We start from the raw sequence: 19798 nt of genomic DNA on the forward strand, positions 1-19798 counted from the left end.
AAACACTATTGTGAGGTGTGAGGTGTTCAGAATAGACTGGAAATGAGTGGAAATTAAGGTTATTGAGGTTAATAATAGCATAGGAGCAGAAAAACCTACAAATTCTGTGATTTTAGCTGTTTTTATGTTTTTTTTAAAAAAAATACAGATCCAAAACACAAAACCCAGAACCCAAAACACGGAAGGGTGGTTTTGGCAAAACCAATCCAGATCCAAAACACGAAGAAAGATCCAGATCCAAAACCAAAACACAAAACACGAAATGTGGCCTGTGCACACCCCTAATTTACACACACATGCATAGATGGGCCCGTCATCGGCTTGTTATCGCTTTTGTAGAGATAACACAATGCGACCAATTAATGTCGACTAAAGAGTGTAGGCAGCTGCGATCTGAATTCCCTGATGCAAACTGCTGAGTAGATTGAAATAGAACAACTGATGTCTCAAATGTATTACATGAAAACAAAATATGTGCAAATGGAGACCCCAAGTTGTGCAATGCTCTGGCTTGGGGGGAGTTAGCATTCTGCAATACATCTCTATGTCATAAACAAATACTGTGAAATGAAAGTTTTGATGTGGAGGATGGTGGATCACAACTGGGTCATTGTACATGGATGTAATACTAATATAATGGTTCAGTAATCTAAAACAACACTGACAATGACTTGCGCTATTTACCTGCAGATAAGAGCTAGGTTGTCAGTCATTTCCCAGCATTTACCATGACTTTGTTGTGTACACATTCATACATAATCTATTTCCTCACACTGTATTCTGCCAAATCATCTCGTCAGCATTCCAGGCAGACTCTGTGTACACTTTTATTTATATGCCTAGATAACACTCAATAACAAACACAGGGATAAACCAAATCCCGCTATTGGGTGCTGACCGGCCCCACTGTAACATGCAGTAAAAATATATGGGGGTTGGGTACGAAATGTCGACATGGTCAAAATGTCGATGTTGGCCACGTCGACAGTCATTGTGTTGTCAGTTATGAAATGTCGACATGTTAGAATGTCGACATTTCTCCCTGGTGGCCCAGCAGTGACTTACTTGCTCCCTACAGCTCCAATGGCGTCTTCCAGGTCCCAGTGGTCATGTGACCATCACTTCTGGTTCAGAGCTCTTTTGACCTCCAATATCATCTCTATGCTGATGATACTCAGATCTACCTCTCCTCCCCTGACCTCTCCCCCTCTCTCCTCATCCGTACCTCCAACTGTCTCTCTGCTGAATGTCCCAGCACTGTCTTAAACTTAACATGTCTAAGACTGAGCTGATTATCTTCCCACCCTCCCGCATAACCTCACTTTCCACTATTTCTTTATCAATTGATTGCTATGCTATCTCCTCTAGGCCCAAAATGGGCTGTCTTGCCGGGGAATCGGTACATACCCTTGCGGAATCGGTATGTTATACCACCGGATGTCAGCCCGGTGGATGAAATACTGACGCCGGACAGGGTAAGTATGAAGGCTATCCCTAACCCTCACCCCCCTTAACCCTAGCCCTCCCTTAGGGGTGCCTAACCCTAACCTCTCCCCCTAGTGCCTAACCCTAACCTCCCCCCAGGGGTGCCTAAACCTAACCCCCTCCCCGCATCCTAAATCTAACCCTCCGGGGTGGTGCCTAACCTTAACCTCCCCCGGGGGTGCCTGACCCGGGTTACCCCTTCAGGGGCGTTTCGAGAGAGGAGGGGGCCCGTGTGCAGTCTCCGACACGGGCCCCCTCCTCTCCGCCCGGTGGATGGCAGCGCACTGAGTAGTGCGTGGCCAGCGCCGGAGTTTTAGACTCTGGGCACTACAGTGTGCCCAGAGTCTATAATGTATGCACAGGTCACCAGGAAAATGGCCGCGGCCATTTTCCAGTAGCGTCAAACCCCCGCACTGACATGGGACTCTGGAGAGGTAAGTAATATTATGGGTGCAGGGTGTGCGGTGCGGGGCCCCCCTGGACCTAGGGGCCCGTGTTCCCCGCACACCCTGCATCCATTATAGATACCCCTGTCCCCCTTCCCCATGCCTAATCTTAACCCTCCAGAGGGAATGCCTAACCCTAAGGCCCACTGGGGGATCTTAAACCTAAGCCGCGGCTATCCACTCCCGACGCCCATCTTGCCTACGATCAGTATGCCAGGCGACGGGATTTCAGTGTGGGGCTAATAATAGGCATCTGTATTTATACGCCTATCATTAGTCCCATGCCGGGATTTCACTGTTAGGAAACCGGCAGTTGGCATTTTGACCGCTGGCTTCCTGACTACATACCCTTGCAGTTATCCTGGACTCCTCCCTCTCCTTCAAACCACACATTCAGCACCTCTTGCAGTCCTGCCATTTCCATATCAAATATATTTCCAGGTTTAGACCCTTTCTCACCAAGGGTGCTACGGAAACCCTCATCCACTCGATGGTCATCTCCAGATTGGACTACTGTAACCTCCTCATCTGGCCTCCCCAACTCCCATCCATCTTCTGTCCTCAATGCTGCTGCTCAGCTCCTCTTAAGGGGCCTATCCATTTGCCGACTTGCTGCACGATGTGACCAAAACCAGGAGTTTTTTTGTCGGAACGTGCAGAAAGTCTGCAAGTGGATAGCTGGCAAGGACCAGCGATGCACGTGCGGAATCAGTGTGAAATACCGCCGGCCCTGTGGCCGACAGTTTGAATCCCGGCAGTGCCTGGCCGACAAAAGCAGAGTTCCCGGCAGCGGAAGCCCAACAGCGCTGGAAATCCTGATCGTCCCTAAGGTAAGTATCTACTAACCTAACCTAACCCCCTAACCCTCCTTAGGGGTGCCTAACCCTAACCTCCCCTCCCAAGTGCCTAACCCTAATCCCCCCTCTAAGTGCCTAACCCTAACCCCCAACTTCCCCACTGCCTAAACCTAAGTCCCCCCCGGGGATGCCTAACCCTAACCCTCCCTCCCCTAACCCTCCCAGGGGGTTCCTGACCCTAAGTCCCCCCCGGGTGCCCTAAACCTAACCATCCCCCCCGCCGTGGCTGTCCGCTGGCGGCGCCCGGCATCCCTTCGATCGAAGGGATGCCGGGCGCCGGTCTGCCGGCGTTGAGTAAATGACAGGCGTCTAGATATAGATGCCAGTCATTTATCCCACACCGGGATAAAGCAATCGGGAAGCCGGCTGTCGGGATTAAGACAGTCGGTTTTCCGATTGCATCCCGCGCGTGCACGCTTGGTCCTTGCCGACCCCGTCTATCTATCAAATATGCCTGTTTACATCTCTGACCTCATCTCCCTTCACTCTCCCGCCCATCCACTTTGCTCAACAAATGCATGTCACCTGGCAACTGATTACTTCCTCCCACTCCCACCTCCAAGATTTTGTCCGTCCTGCTCCCTACCACTGGAGCTCTCTCCCTCTCCCTATCGATCTCTCCACCTCTCTACAAATCTTCAAATGGGCTCTCAAGACCCACTACTTCATCGAGGCCCAAAGAGAGGCAGGATGTACCGCATCCCGAATGCGATGCTTAGTACATACCACCCATAGAGTGAAGAGAGATAAATTACCAACTGATCAGCTTCTAACTGTCATTGAACTGGCTGTGTTTGAAAAATGACAATTAGGAACTGATTGGTTGGTACTTTATATCTCTCTCCAAGCTTTTGAAAAATGTCCCCCAAATTGTCTCCATACTCCACTACAGAAAAATATTTACCTTTATATCAAATTTTCCTAGGAAACCATTGCTGCTGTCCAGGGAAACCTTGGCACTGGCTAAGTGAAGTGACTTCAGTGGAAAATCCTGAATTATGATCTCGGCCACAAATGGAACATTCACCGACTGAGCATCCAATACAATGGTCTCCTCACTCTCCACACGCAGCAAACTGGGCAAAATAAGGGTACATCTGTCAAAAGAAAGAATACGAGAGTGTGAGTACCTGTCTGTGGTGAGGCAGCCATTTTGTACTGCCTTGGACACATTTGCCCTACTGTACCTGCCGATTGTCTAACATATCCATATCTCATCAGGTTGCTTCCTCAGCAAATACTTGTATGTCAAATCCCCAAAATATTATATAATGATAGATTTTCAATTAACTAAAGCTGGCTACACTCTAAACGATGTATGGTATGATATATTATTCCAACATTGATAGGAACAACATACCTTACACTTATAGTGTGTACACCTGATCCGTCGTTCACGATGGTCATTCATGGCATCATCCCATCTGTTGTTCTGATGTGGCCATCAAGATCTTTTACTTTACATATGGTCTAGTTTGTGGGAAAACATCCTTGCCTTGGATTTTTCCTTAGAGTTACAGATTTGATATTGCTGTGCTTTTTATCATCATTTCTTAGCAGAATTATTTGCTTATGTACAATTTTTAGATCCTAGCCTGCATGACCTTTATAAATGTATTTCTATGAAACAGACTAGCGTAGGGGTGGGAAATGAGCGCCCCCCCAGCTGTTGTAGAACTACACATCCCAGCATGACCGGCCACAGTTTTGCTATTTGGTCATGCTAAAACTGTTGCGAGGCATGCAGGGATTTGTAGTTCAACAACAGCTGGAGGGACGCTTATTGCTCACCCCTGGAACTAGCACTGTGGATCTACAGTAAAAAGGTAGAAAATGTCTAGATAGATATCAGATGTTAGACAGTCAATAGGTCGACTGGGACAAAAGGTCGACAGGTACAGATGGTCGACAGGGTCAAAAGGTCAACATGGAAATGGTCGACACAAAAAATGGTGACACATGTTTACCCTAATCTTCACCCTAACCCTTCCCTTGGTGGCTAACCCTAACCCTCCCTCCTAATGCTTAACCCTAACCATCGGGGTTGGTGCCTGACCCTAACCGTCCCTTCTAGTTCCTAACCGTAACCCTCCCTCCTGATGACTAACCCTAACCTTCAGGGTAAGTGCCTAACCCTATCCTTCGGGGTAAATGCCTAATCCTAACTGTTGGGGTAAGTGCCTAACCCTAACCCTAAACTTAACCCTAAAAAAGCAAAAAAATCATGTGTTGACCATTTTTTTGCGTCAACCATTTTCATGTCAACCTTTTGACCCTGTAGATCATTTGTACATGTCGACATTTAGTGTGTCGACATTTTGTCCCTGTGGACCTATTGACTGTCTAATGTTATGGAAGGGAGACCCCACTCTGTGTGTCTCCCTGCTATGGCATTACCACCCCGGCTGGTTACAGGAAAATAGGTGGAGCCAGCCCAAACTGAGAGGTCAGGGGCTGGTTCCTGATTCGGGGGCAGGGGCATGCATTTTTTTAAAATAGATTTAAATCTTTTATTGCTGATGAAGCCTGCACAGAGTGCGCTGATCTGTTCAGTGCATCTATTCTGATGGGTTTGCCGATGTGTCTGTACGTCTAATGTCATTTGGTTTTGAACTGAAACATGGAATTTAGAGCAGCAGGAAACAACTGACTTCGCTGCACAGTTTCAATTGAAGCTAAAACCCGACGCTTAGTAAATAATGATTTTTTTGAATATCAAAATTACCGAGTTGTCTGTTGAGGGTGCCGCTATAGATAGACAGTAAAAAGGTCGACACTGTCTAGATAAACACCAGAATTAGACAGTCAATAGGTCGACCAGGACAAAAGGTCGACAAGGACAAAAGGTCTACATGTAAGAAGGTCAACAGATACAAATGGTCGACAGGGTCAAAAGGTCAACATGGAAATAGTCACACAAAAATGGTTGACGCATGATTTTTTCGTTTCTTAGGGTTAGGGTCAGGTTTAGGGATAGGCACTTACCCTGACGGTTAGGGTTAGGCACCAGGAGGGAGGGTTAGGGTTAGGCACTTATAGGAGGGTTAGGCACTAGAAGGGACGGTTGAGGTCAGGCACCTACCCTGATGGTTAGGGTTAGGCACCAGGAGGGAGGTTTAGGGTTAAACACCAAGGTGGGGGGGTGAAGCTTAGGGCTAAAAAAATAAATAAATCATGGGTCGACCATTTTTGTGTTTGTACGACCCTGTCAACCATTTGTAACTGTTGACCTTCTTACAAGTCGACCTTTAGTGTGTCAACCTTTTGTCCCAGTCAACCTATTGACTGAATAACATCTAGGGGGTAAATTTACTAAAGTGAGAGTTTTTAGAAGGGCAGATGTTGTCCATAGCAGACCAATCAGATTCTACTTAACATTTAACTAGCACCTTCTAAAAGATAATACTGTAGCTAGAATCTGATTGGTTGCTATGGGCACATCTCCAAAAATTCTCACTTTAGTAAATTTACCCCTGGTGTCTACGTTTTTACTGTCTATCTGATAATCCATACCCGTCTGTCGATTTTGGTCAGTTTTGGTTTAGAACCAGAACCGACTTTTAGTAAATTTGCCCCTTGGATGGAACTAGACAAATGGCAGAAGAAAATGACAATCTGCAAAAAAAAATCCAGATTAATTAAGGAACATTTTGAGACATGTGAACTTTTTATTATATATACACATATACAGTATGTATGTGCATACTGTCCAATAATAGGCCTGTGCTATTTGTTTGATGGTAATGCATACTTGCCCACTCACCCAGAAGTTCCCTGGAGACGTCCAAATTTGAGGGGGTGTCTCTTCCAGCTCCCGGTAAAGTGCCTGATGTAAAGTTACATGTGACCCCCACTACTTGACAGTGGTTTCCCACTGGAAACGATTTTGGCTAATCACACTTCAAACAAGCAGTCCCAGTAAAAGTGTTTCCTCCTCCTGGGACTGCGAGTCTGAACTGTGATTAGCAGAAAGCTGGTGCAAGCTTCAATGATGTGACCTACAGTATAGTGGCTTTTAAATACACACCAAGTGACTTTACAGCACCTGATGATGCTCAGAGTGGGTGTCTCAGAGCTTGCACATTCAGATGCATGCTTGTACACCAAGGGCAGGGCTAATACTAGCAGATGCCGATGCAACCACAGCACAGGACACTAAAACGGTTGCTGCACCGTGTCACTCATAATCAGCCACCAAAGTGTGCAAATCCCCTGTATCCCGCTGGCTGCCTGCAAAGTGGGCTTCATCGCAGCCCGGCCACCAGTGCCACAAAACCAGGAATCCCAGCAAAACGTCACAGGGCTCAGGCCTGCAATGATGTGAATTGCCTGTTCGGGCCTCTCAGACTGAGATTAACCAAAGTCAGCAAATATATAGCAATGCGATAGAGTTTATCAAACGGTATTTGCAGAATATATCATGGAAACACCCATTTTCGGGGCTACCTGCTGCGATCCTCCGTTTTCAATCTCAAAAGCAGCCCCCATAGATTTCTATGGGGGCTGCTGAAACCCAAATTTACCAAGCTAGGACTCGGTAGCAAACGCCATTCAGATGGTGTTAACCATTGTGGTCTACAGACTACATTCCGCAACATATTCCTGGGAGAGGCTGCATGTACATGTGTGATCCGATGACCTTGCATGCGCAGTACTGCGGCCGGACCAGGCAGTAAAGTGATTGCATTACAGGTAGTGGGAGTAATGTACATTTTCTGCTCTCAGTGTGGCCTACAGATTTCTGACAGGAGGATAATGCAGGGCGCAGCATGAATGTGCTCTGTAGATGTAGTTAAGAGTCTTTAGCATTTAACTATTTGGTTTCTAGTTGTTGCAATATTACGAAATCTTTTCATGTTGACTTATTCAGATACTGGTTGTTACTACCACTACTCTGTAGCCCTGAAGCACTGGATTCACCTGTCAGTAAATGCACACAGTAACCTACTCTGGGAAGTAGAGTGCAAAGGTTGTGTGTGCCCATCGTGAGGCTGGGCACGGCTGCTGTCTGAGCCTGTAGGAATTGGGGGTAGGAAAAATATATATTTATTTTCAAATTGTTGCAGGAATGGAGGAAAACGCAGGCACGTAATGAAACAAAGATCAGCTGACAGCACGCATTCAGCAAGTAATATCTGGTCAGCACTGACATTCTGGGCAAAATTTACTAAGCGGCGGTTTGACGGCGGTGTCTATTCTATTCTAAACCCCGGAGGTTTGGTGGCGGGTTCTATTCTGTTCTAAACCCCGGGGGTTTAGTGGCAGTTTTGCAGCGGTTTCTATATGACAGCCCTGTTCTATTCTATTCTAAAATGTGTTTTGATGGCAGTTTTGCAGCGGTTTTGGCCTTAGTAAATCTGCAGAAGGCAAAACCGCCGCCAAACCACAGTCAAAACACATTTTAAAATAGAATAGAACAGGGCTGTCATTTAGAAACCGCTGCAAAACCACAGAATAGAACCCGCCACCAAACCCCCGGGGTTTAGAACAGAATAGAACCCGCCACCAAACCCCCAGGGTTTAGAACAGAATAGAACCCGCCACCAAACCACCGGGGTTTAGAATAGAATAGAAACCGCCCTCAAACCGCCGCTTAGTAAATTTTGCCCTACAAGTCACTTTGTGGAGAATATCGGAGACAAGCGCACACAACGGAGGCTGATTTTGAGTCATACGCAAATTAGTCGCACCTCTATTATTCTTTGAAGGGGCGTAACTTGGTGGTAGTGTCTGTTTCCAGACATGTCTTTTGCACCAATTATTTGTCAGGTGCAAATTCGTACTGATGGTGATAATGGTGATGATGAAGTTATTATTGTTATATTATTACATGCCTGGTTATTAACCTGTTGGATGGGAGAGGTGTGGTTTAGGGGTGGTTTATTTAAGTTATTACAGGGCAGGTTTAGGTCTCTTTGTTGAAGAAACTTTCACTGAGGTGTCACTGTGATTGATATTTTTCATTATCATTCCATTGTGCATTTATCGTCATTTTATTGTACGTGTTTTCTTTCTTTTGTCTTTCGCTCACTGCTCATATGTCTTTGATCCTTAAGTCCTAAAATGCTTTCCTGTCTCTATTCTATTTTCCATATTCCTTCCCTTCTCAATCACCAGCTTTTTTATTCTAAAAATTGTGGGGTCTATGTACTAAGCCTTAGAGAGAGAGATAAAGTGAAGGGAGATAAAGCACCAAGCAATCAGCTCCTGTCATTTTTAAAACACCTGTAAAGTGACAGTTAGGAGCTGATTGGTTGGTCATTTATCTTCATCCACTTTATCTCTCTCCAAAGTCTTTAGTACACAGACCCCTCTCTTCCTATCCCACTGTCAGCTTACCTGTAATTCTGGCCCTGAGTGAGAGATGGGCACATTGTCGATGTTTCCGCAGTTGAGTGATTATCAGTGGTCTGTGCGTGCGTCTGAGTCGCACTGTGCACCTGTCAAGTTGCATTACCGTCGTCGCTCTTAGCGAGGATTTATTTGCAAAGTGATTGACAGGCGGGGACCGTTTGTGGGCGGCAACGGGGCTGTGGTGATGAAAATGGCAAAAGTGTCACAACCATTTTCGAAGCATGTTTCAGCCTACAATTGCAATCCTGTATGCAGAAAATGGCTCCGGCGTCTCAATTATGGTGGCCATTCAGCGCAACCATAGGGTCAGACAGAGGTCCGATAGTCCAGTGATCTGCATCCGTTGTGTCCTTGTACACAGTCGCTTGGATTTGTGAAACCACTGGTGGGCGTCTCAATACAAATCTCTAAATCAGGCCCTGTCTATTCCTTCCCCTGCCTGAATTAGCCATGCCCACATCAACGGCACTTTGTTGTTACCACCAGCCCACTTTGCAGGTGACAAATCCCCCTTCTCTGCCCTGGCTCCCTAGCACTCCTGCTGCTTCTCAGTGGGGCCATTCAGGTCAGACCAGATGGAGGTCTCATTACGGGAGCAGTTATATGGCAACACACTGAGGGGGCGGGTTGCTGCACACAGGTGGGATGCTGTTACAGTTTCCCCACTTTTATTATGGCAGGAGCAAGGGTTTTGGAGGGCATCCAGGGCCCTTAGTGTCCCCTGATGTCTCACATTAACAACTTCAATTAGCAGCTCTGTTTCAGGGGAATAAAGGAGCGGGGACTCGGCAGCCATTTCACGTTGGCCTTCTGCTTATTCCCTATCTACCATGATTACTTCAGGTTTATGGGGATTTTCACAGATACTACCTAGACAAGTGCTTCCTTATGTGGTTTTCTGTTTCTTGCATGTACTTCACGCCAGGCACAGTTTTCTCTTGGGTCTTTTCAACTTCGTCGGTCATGTGATCCCTATGGGACGTGTTTACTGCCGGAAGCTCTTTCTACGAGTCTACAAGCCATATCATTTTTTATCAAGATTTCTGCTGAAATAATGCCAGGCTTGGAAAATTGTGTTTCCTGTCTGGACGATATCGGTGGGGTGCTGATATGGGTTGCGCCGGTGGTCCTTAGTGGAGAATTGCAGTTATTTGTGGATGCGATTGATGCCACCAGGTTTGGATAAATTAGGAACACTGAGCAACTTGGATATAAGAAGATATTCTGACAAATGTGTTATTCTGTCTTCTATTTTTTTTTTTTGCACATTATCCCCTCCAACTTTTGTTGTAGTAATTTGCAGCAGACAAACCATCCATCATTCCAGATACAGTATTTTCAAAATATTGTCCTATTTTATATAAGGTAGGTACTTTGTGTTATGCAATTGAATAATATTAAAAAGTAAGGGACTCTGAGTGTCACAACTCTCGGATGGATTGTGGATGTGGCCCGTATTTATGGAATTGGCTAGACCTATGTCTGAGGCACGGAGTCTAATGTGCCGGCGGTATTCACAAGGGACCCTCGCAAGAAGGTATGGGCTTTTTCTGCGTTCGACACACAGGTCACGGCCCTCCGGTTAGGTTCCCCTATACAGGTACTGGTGATCACTGCATGAGGTGCAGAAGAATAAATGTAGTCGACAGGCCGGGTCAAAACCAAACAGACGAGACAGTACCAGGGAGCAGACATAAACGGATCACAGGGAGTAGCCGAAGTCAGAACCAGATATCAGGAGTAGTACAAGGATTCAGACGAAATCAGAGTCACAAACAAGCCAAAGGTCAAGATCAGGATAACAGGTAAGTACTTGGAATGCTGGAGTATGGTATGGCATAGGCAAACGCAGGGGGGGTTTCCATCTGCCTGGAAACCCCCCTCCCCAGCACACACATGACCACAGTAGAAATAGTAATATAATAGAATGTTACTAGTGCTGCATGTTCTTCACAGTATCACAAATGAAATAATTAGCACCACCTGTGGATCTTTTAACATGTATCAGTCAGTAATAAATAACCTGTGCACCAACTAGTAGATCTGGAAATCATGCACTGTTAGGGATGTGCTGCTATAGAGCCCAATATGTACATATATGTCCAGGGCAGTGCTAGGTTATTCTACTGCTCCCCCAGACTCCCGGACTTGCTCCCATGCCCTGGAATGGTGCCCACATCTAAAATAAAAACATTCTGCTCAGGCAGGATGGACCTACTGCCGCATCTACTGGTTTACTGTGATCACTGGTCCTGTATATGCTGGAATAATTACACACAATACATTTTGTATGATGCATATTAAAGCTGGTTAAATTCTAATTCTACCCCCTTCATGCACTGGCTACACTCACTCTAAAATCAAGAATTTGGTAACCCCCCTCTATAAATCCTGCGTTTGCCACTGTATGGAGAATATACTCTGGCACCTGTCTGGTGCCAGAGGCTTCCTCTTATAGAACAAGTTCAAATCGCGCTCCAAACATGACTTCACATTTAGCACGCCTGTCCCTTTAAATTCCTTTGCAGGTCAGCGTGCGCTCCTCATAGAGCCGCGGCTGCCTGCACTTCCAGCCGGCATGCGGGGGACCCGGAGCGGATGTCACTGCAGCAGGCGCGGGGACCCTCCGCCCACTGCACGCCACAGATTCCAGTGCTGCTGGACTTGGTAAGTGGTAACCAGTGTCTGGTGCACTGTGACATTACCGCCCCTTCTAGGGGTGGGCACCGAACACCCCACAAATGGTTTGTTGGGAAACTTCCGGTGGAAATTCTGAAGAAGCTGAGGTGCATGAATGTCAGAAGCCTTGACCCAGCAACGTTCCTCAGGACCATACCCCCTCCAATCTACTAGAAACTGAACAGCTCCTCTAGAAACCCTAGAGTCCAGAATCTGTTTAACTTCATATTCCTCCTGATGGTCTACCGGAATTGCAGGAGGAGGGCTGCAAGGAGTTGAGAAACGATTAAGCACCAAGGGCTTGAGAAGAGAAACGTGAAACACATTGGGTTTTCTTAGAGTGTTTGGAAGTTTCAAACGATATGCCACTGGGTTGATCACCTGTAAGATCTGAAAAGGACCAATATATCTGGGAGCGAACTTCATTGTCGGCAACCCTTAATCTCAGATGTTTGGTTGACAGCCAGACTTTATCAGCAGGAGCCAGCATCGGACCAGTCCTCTTTCTCCTATCTGCAGACAACTTGTACCTTGAAGAAGTTTTACACAAATTCCTTTTTATCATCTTCCAGATCCTAAGGAATCGATTCACTGTACCACGTACGGCTGGAAGTAATACTGGCTGAAGGCCTGGTAACTCGGGTAACACTGGATGCAGACCATACTGAACAAAGAATGGAGAATGTCCCGATGCCTCATGGTACAGGTTATTGTGGGCAAATTCAGCCCAAGGTAGCAGAGAGACCCAGTCATCTTGATTGGCTGAAACATACATCCTAATGAATTTTTCCAATTCTTGGTTTAGTCGTTCAGTCTGGCCATTACTCTGGGGATGATAGGCCGAAGAAAAACTCAGGTTTATGCCAAAGCACCTGCATAATGCTCTCCAGAACTTAGAGGTAAACTGTACCCCTCTGTCGGAAACAATGTCCTTAGGAAACCTGTGTAACCTAAAGATTTCTCTGCCAACTTTGGTGCTGAAGGTAGACCTATCAAAGGAAAAAATGAGCGGCCTTGGAGAACCTATCCACCACCACCAGAATTGTGCTGAACCCTTCACATGAAGGCAGATCAGTCACAAAGTCCATGGAAATGTGAGTCTAAGGGCAATCAGGCACTGGCTGGTAGTGGCAACAGGGAACCCGATGGAGAGTGCGGTGGAATCTTGTGCTTAGCACAAATATGACAGGCTGCCAGGAAGTCCTTTACATCTTGATGGATCGTCGACTACCAGTACCACCTGAGGATCAATTCCAAGGTTTTTTTTTTATGCCTGCATGCCCACTGAAACATGATGAATGCGCCCACTGAAGTAGTTTAGCCCGGAGGTCTGAGGCTATGAATGTTTTCCCCAGTGGAATCTTGACCCTCTTGGTGGTTGCTAAGAAACAGGCAGGGTTTAGAATGGCCTTTATCCTCCTTTACTTCTTTCATTTCAGCAGAACTAAATGCTCGAGACAGGGCATCGGCCTTGGTGTTCTTATTACCCGGCCGGTAAGTAATCACTAGATTAAATTGATCGAAGAATAATGACCATCTGGACTGATGATAATTTAGACAGTGAGCTGTCCTGAGGTACGTCAAATTCTTATGATTGGTGTAGACTGTTACTGGAAATTTAGCTCCTTCTAACAAGTATCGCCATTTTTGTAGAGCCAGTTTGATGACAAGTAGTTATTTATCATCAACAGCATAATTCCTCTCTGATGTAGAGAACTTTCAGGAGAAGAACCCACAGGAGTACCACTTGTTTCCTTTGTCTCTCTGTGACAGGACTTCCCCAACCCCAACCGTGGAAGTGTCCACCTCCAGAAAAAATGGTTGATCACAATTCGGTTGTCTCATGATGGGTGCTGAAAGGAAGTGCTTTTTTAAATGGACAAAGGCTTCCTCTGCCTCAGTTGAACACTCACGAGTGTCCTGACCCTTTCTGGTAAGAGCAGTGATGGGAGCAGCAATGGAAGACTAGTTCCTGATGAATTGGCGGTAGAAGTTGCAAAAACCCAGGAAGTGTTGTATTGCTTTTAATCCAACTGGGCGGGACCAGTTGACAATAGCGGCAAGCTTCTCTGGGTCCATTCAAAGGCAGGAACCTGAAATGATGTACCCCAGAAATGTCAGTTCATTTTGTTCATAAGAGCATTTCTCAAGTTTGCAGAAAAGCTGATTAGCTCAGAGTCATGAAAGCACCTCACATACATGTCGGCGATGACTTGCTATATCTTCAGAAAAATATTAGGATATCATCCAAATACACCACTACGTATTTATACAACAGATCCCGGAAAATATGATTCATGTATTTTTGAAACACAGCTGGGGCGTTGCTTAATCCGAAAGGCATAACTAAGTATTCGTAGTGGCCATCTCGAGTGTTAAAGGCCGTTTTCCACTCGTCTCCAGACCGGATTCTGATTAAATTGTAGGTGCCGCGAAGATCTAGCTTAGTGAAAATCTTTGCCCCCTTAATCTGATCAAAGAGTTCTGAAATCAGAGGTAGAGGGAACCGATCCTTGATGGTAATTGCATCAGGCCCCGGTAATCGATGCATGGTCTCAAACCCCCATCCTTCTTTTTAACAAAAAAGAGACCAGCTCCAGCAGGTGATTTAGACTCTCTGATAAATCCACATTCCAGGTTCTCTGTAATGTATTCAGTAACTGCCTGGGATTCAGGAAGTGAGAGGGGAAAAATTCTTCCATGAAGTGGGACTTTTACAGGCAATAAATCTATAGCACAATCCTACTCCCGATGGGCAGGAAGTGTCTCCGAAGGATTGGTAAGGTGCTGGAAGCTGATCTTCCGAAGAGACAATGGAGGTCGGAATGATGTGATGAGGTGGTTTGACAGATAATAAACAAGACCCTCGGCATTGAGAACCCCTTGACAGGTTTTGAGGCCCTCTCCAGAACAGGGGCATGCTTGCGAAGCCAAGGAACTTTCGACTGACGGGAGGATATAGAATATTATTGATTCCCGATGAAGAGCCCCTATTTGCATGGTGATTTCTGTTGCCCGTGAAAGAATGGTAGCCATGGGAAGTTTATTTCCATCCACGCCAATGATGCCAAGGGGCTTTTGCAGCAGCATGCTAGCAATACCTAACTCTTGGACCTTTTTAGCCGTGATGAAATTGCCATCGGCACCTGAATCTAAGAAGGCTTCGACTTCTTCAAAGGAACACTGGATTAGGTGCAGAAGAATAAACGTAGTTGACAGGCCGGGTCAAAACCAAACAGATGAGACAGTACCAGGGAGCAGACATAAATGGGTCACAGGGAGTAGCCAAGGTCAGAACCAGATATCAGGAGTAGTACAAGGGGTCAGACGAATTCGGAGTCACAAACAAGCCAAGGGTCAAGATCATGATAACAGGTAAGTACACTGGAGTATGATATTGAGCCTACACTCTGGCCCCTGTCTGGTGCCAGAGGCTACCTCTTATAGAGGAAGTTCAAATCTCACGCCAAACGTGACTTCACGTTTGGCGCTCTTGTCCCTTTAAATTACTTTGCAGGTCAGCGCGCGTGCACCTAGGAGAGCCGCGGCCGCCTGCACTTCCAGTCGGCTTGAGGGGGACCCGGAGCGATCGTCACGGGAGCAGCAGGAGCCGGGTCTCCCCGCCCGCTGCCCGCCGCAGATTCCAGTGCTGCTGGACCAGGTAAGTGGTAGCCTGTGTCCGGCGCTCTCTGACACAAAGACTGTTACTTGAATGCGCGTTTCGCCGACTGTAGGCTTGTTTACCAAAGACCAGGACAAACTGAAAGCTGCTCTGATAAGTATATATTGGGTCTATCTACAGCACCTGGTATTACCTGTCGCTGGATAGGTAATTTTTTGCAAGCACATAATGTATTAATTTATCTGTTCACCTTCCCTCCTCATTGTCCATGTCTACCCCCTTTCTTCTCTCTCCTTCTCTCTCTCTACTCTTTTTCTGGGACTCTCATTGCACTGGGGCAATACTACAGCTCCTGCAATGGTATTTTACTAACAGGGGCTTGTTTTTTTGTATCCTACAGTAGGTAAGAGCAGCTCTGTGGTACTGGTCTATTTTTCTGTCATCATTGATCCACATACTCCAATCCCTCACCCACCTGTTCACTGTTTTTTGAAACACACAGGTGGGCAGTAGAAGTGGGACGTGGATCATATCATACCTACACATCTATTCTACCTATGTTACATTATCTAGCAAACACTATTAAGCATCCCTCAGATTGGAGCATTTACCCCACTTGGGAATAATTTTTAATGCTATCAGAGTATTTGTGTAATTGTGGATACTGCATTTGAATATAGAATATTGAACGGACATTGGACCTGATTCAGAGCTGCTCGTAAGCGGCCGCTCGTTCGTTCCGTCCGATGTTCGCACAACTGCGCATGCATACGGATTTTAATACGCATGCGCGAACCAGTCAGTGCAGCTGAAAATCGTGTGCTCGCTAAATAGCGAATGCCTGCTATTTTGAGTGACAGGATGAGGCGTTTGTGGGTGGTAACAGGGGAAGGTGCTTGAAAACGGGGAGTGGAGATCCGAACGCAGGCGTGCCTAAAGGTCAAAACGGGCGTTTTAAGGGTGTGCATAATTACTAAAGCAGCGTCATCGACCACGTCAGTTGGTTGTTTTATAGTTAGAACTGCTCGCATGATTGTGGTAGGAAAAACTAACCACAAGAATAGCAAGCAGTTCATAAGCCGTCCGATGTACTCGATTAATCTAATAAATAGCGAACATGACGTATGATGCGAGCGGCCAGGGGGCGTGGTTTTTAAAATTACGTTGGCATGTTTTGTTCGCTCGTTCAGACATAGAGGCATGAACAGACCGCAAGAAGCGAATGGTTAATTTAAATAGCCAGCCCCTTTTTCTGGACGAGCGAGCGCAAATAGCGTCCGGCTCTGAATCAGGCCCTTTGTCCGTGGAACTGAGTAACATACTCCGGTATCCCAGAATTTTTCTTATTTCGTCAACTAAAATAAATAAATAAATAAATTGTTTGTATTTGTTTAAAACTTTGCTTATTCTGTTTATTCTGTTGTTTTTTTACTCTACCTTTAATGCACACACCTTGAAATAAAATGATCAAACTCCGCCATGATATCAAGTGAATAACAGGATAATTTTCTACCCAATATTGGAAGTCACTAAACACGCTGACTGATACATTGTTTGCTTTATTTACTTTTCTGTTTCTTTATTTGCATTTGCAATATTTTACTCTTATTTCTATTTGCATCAATGTGTTGTATATACTGTAACCACCTTTTTGTGTGTTTATTTGTCCATTGACTTTTGACAATTATCCTACATTCTAATACTTTTGCACTTTCTTTACTTGTGACCTGTATCATAAAATTAAACTTTCTGTACTCTTCTTAATAAACTGTGTTACATGAATTATACAATTTCCTGAAGTGCGTCCTTTTTAAATATGGATTTTTATTGTAAAAAGGCACCAAAGCAGAGAAAATGAATGCTCTCTCTCATTTAATGTATATGAATAAAATAAAAGAGTGCCCCAACAAAAAGAGTCCTCTTTTCTTCTTTGGTTTATAAATAGCTTGCCCGTGCAAAGCACAATCAATCCTATTTAAGAAGGATCGCAGTGGGACTTACACATCTCTAGAACATATGCTTTCCTATGTAAATTAACATTTCATCTAAAAAAAATATTAATTTTTATTTTTGTACATTATTATTTTATTTTAACTATAGATTTAATTTAATTGAAAATGGAACTGTAAGCCCAAGTCTGGGACTCCAGCTTCAGTGCACATGCTCAGTAGCTCCAAAATTTGCTGGCGAAGTGGTAAGTGTCCTCTTAGCGCTCCAAACCAGTATTGCCCCGGAATGGTTATATTGGTAAATTGCGGAGATAGATTTTCTATTGTAGAGGTAAGCAGTGATACAAATCTTTACTATCACTGCATGTTGTTAAATAGACCTGGAACTCAGAAAGTTGAATTATTCTGCACATTTCCTCGGCTTCGTTACACAACCATCTGACCTTCTGGAGGAAGCAGAATGTGGATGATGCCCTCAGTTTCATCAGTCAGCCGTCTTGCTTATTGTTTGATTGATAACAGCTAAATGGGGAGGAAGGTGGGGAGGGGGTATGGGCAAATGTTTGTATATTGTGTAAACCAGCACTTGAAATAATTCTCTGTGACAATCTATGTAAATAATGAAAAGAGGACCTTGTGATCTATCACTTGGTAAATTGGTTAAAACAGAGATAATGATCTAAATTTACTAAGTAATTAGAATTAGCCAGAAACTGCTGCAGGTTGACGGTTTTAAGATCTAATTGGGAGTATTTATTAAGCACGTTTTTGGTGTCTAAATTTAGGGTTTGATTCCGAGATTTACGTAATGCCGATATTTACTCAGATGAACAGATTTTTAGCCATTGCGCACACTCGCAGCGATTGGTTTGCGATTATCTTCACACAGAGGATTCACTCGCAAAGTGAGAGATAGGTGGTCAGTAATGGTAGGTGGCTAGGTACATGTAGGCATGTTGGTACCGTTTAAATGCCGTTTTCTGGGCGTGCATAAATTACACACTGCGATTTCCGATTTTTTTCCGATTTATTAACAACTGAGATGCCAAACAGCGCATTTCTGTCAATGTGAGTATTTTGACACACCATCGAAACTTGGAGCTGCAGTTTCTCCATCTGGGCATGGCCTCCTGTGTCAGTGGCTGTGAGTCTGTGAACGCCCGCGTCAGCTTTGCCACCCCACTGTTACGATTGCGCTGTGCGACTCAGATGCATGCACAGTAGAAAAAACATCGGTCAACAGCATATCGAAATAGCGTCCACCTCTGAATGAGGCCCTTAATGTCCATTGCTCCAATGCTCTGATATTCCCCTGTCAGCCTGATCTACATACAGACAAATCTAATACCCAATCTTTTACGTTGCTCTTCAATCCCCTGTGATATTCTGTTCCCAAATTGTACTATCCAGTAATGTATCACAGTCAATATTTACAATTTTATTCTAATATAAATAGAGGAGATACAGTACATTGGCCCTCATTCAGAGGCGGTCGGAGGATGCAAGCGGTCGCTCAGAAACTGGGCGGCCGCTTGCATCCTGACCACCCACCTCTGTTTCGGTCATTAGGCTGTGGGTTTACACCCACAGCTCTAACGTCCGCTCGGGTGATGGTCGCGATGGTCTGAGACCATCGCGACCATCGGGGATTACGACGAGACCCTAGGGTAGGGTCTCAGTTGTCGTAAGCCCCGGAGAGCTTCTGGCTCTGTCAAAGCCGGAAGCTCTCCACTGACACCACTAGTGATGTCAGTGGAGCCTCCCCCAAACGGTAGGCGTTCCCATGGGAACGCCTCCGTTTGGGCTGCCACCCCCCCGGCCCACCTTCCAAATGGGGCGAGCTGTCAATCAACATCGACAGCTCTCCCCCTTTGGAAAGAGACCCGCTACGACCGGCGCTGTCGGTCGTAGCGGGTCTCACGCATGCGCACGAGGGAGCTGGCTCCCTAGTGTGCATGCGCACTGGCAAAACATCAAGGCGGCCGTGGGGTCGTAGACCGTACGGCCGCCTCTGAATAAGGTCCATTATCCCATCTCTGATCCTATACTGAACCTTAACCCTCTGCCCTATAAATCTTCAATACCGGATGGATTGTAAGCGCTATAGTGCTTTTATTGCCCTGTTTTAATTTTTGTAGAGTTTGAGGCCCAAGCTCAGAACTGTGGAGCTCATTCAGAAACGCTCGCTAAGATGCAAACTCTCGTTGCTGGCGATTGTATGCAGTGTGTATGCATTGTACACATGTGCATACGTTAGCGAACATTCACAATGCACTCGCTCGCTGCGCATAGACAGCCCAGCAGAGTGAGTGACAGCGGAAGCCGTTTGTGGGAGGTAACAGGGGCTGGCCATTAAAAACGAGGGAGTAGAGGTGCGAACGCAGGCGTGCATGAGCATCTCAACGG

At 45.7% G+C, this 19798-nt stretch overlaps 1 protein-coding gene across 1 annotated transcript in view; it reads right to left on the bottom strand.

Moving 5' to 3' along the window:
* Positions 1-19798, bottom strand: part of LOC148507498 (complement C3-like) — a 134980-nt gene that overhangs the window by 112666 nt on the left and 2516 nt on the right. Inside the window, exon 2 of the mRNA XM_088446066.1 lies at positions 3693-3885. Within this exon, the coding sequence (XP_088302192.1) occupies positions 3693-3885 (193 nt within the window). The remainder of the gene's footprint in view (positions 1-3692; positions 3886-19798) is intronic.

The sequence above is a fragment of the Taudactylus pleione genome, unplaced genomic scaffold (assembly GCF_031769625.1).
Source record: "Taudactylus pleione unplaced genomic scaffold, aTauple2 ptg000393l, whole genome shotgun sequence".
NCBI lineage: Eukaryota > Metazoa > Chordata > Amphibia > Anura > Myobatrachidae > Taudactylus > Taudactylus pleione.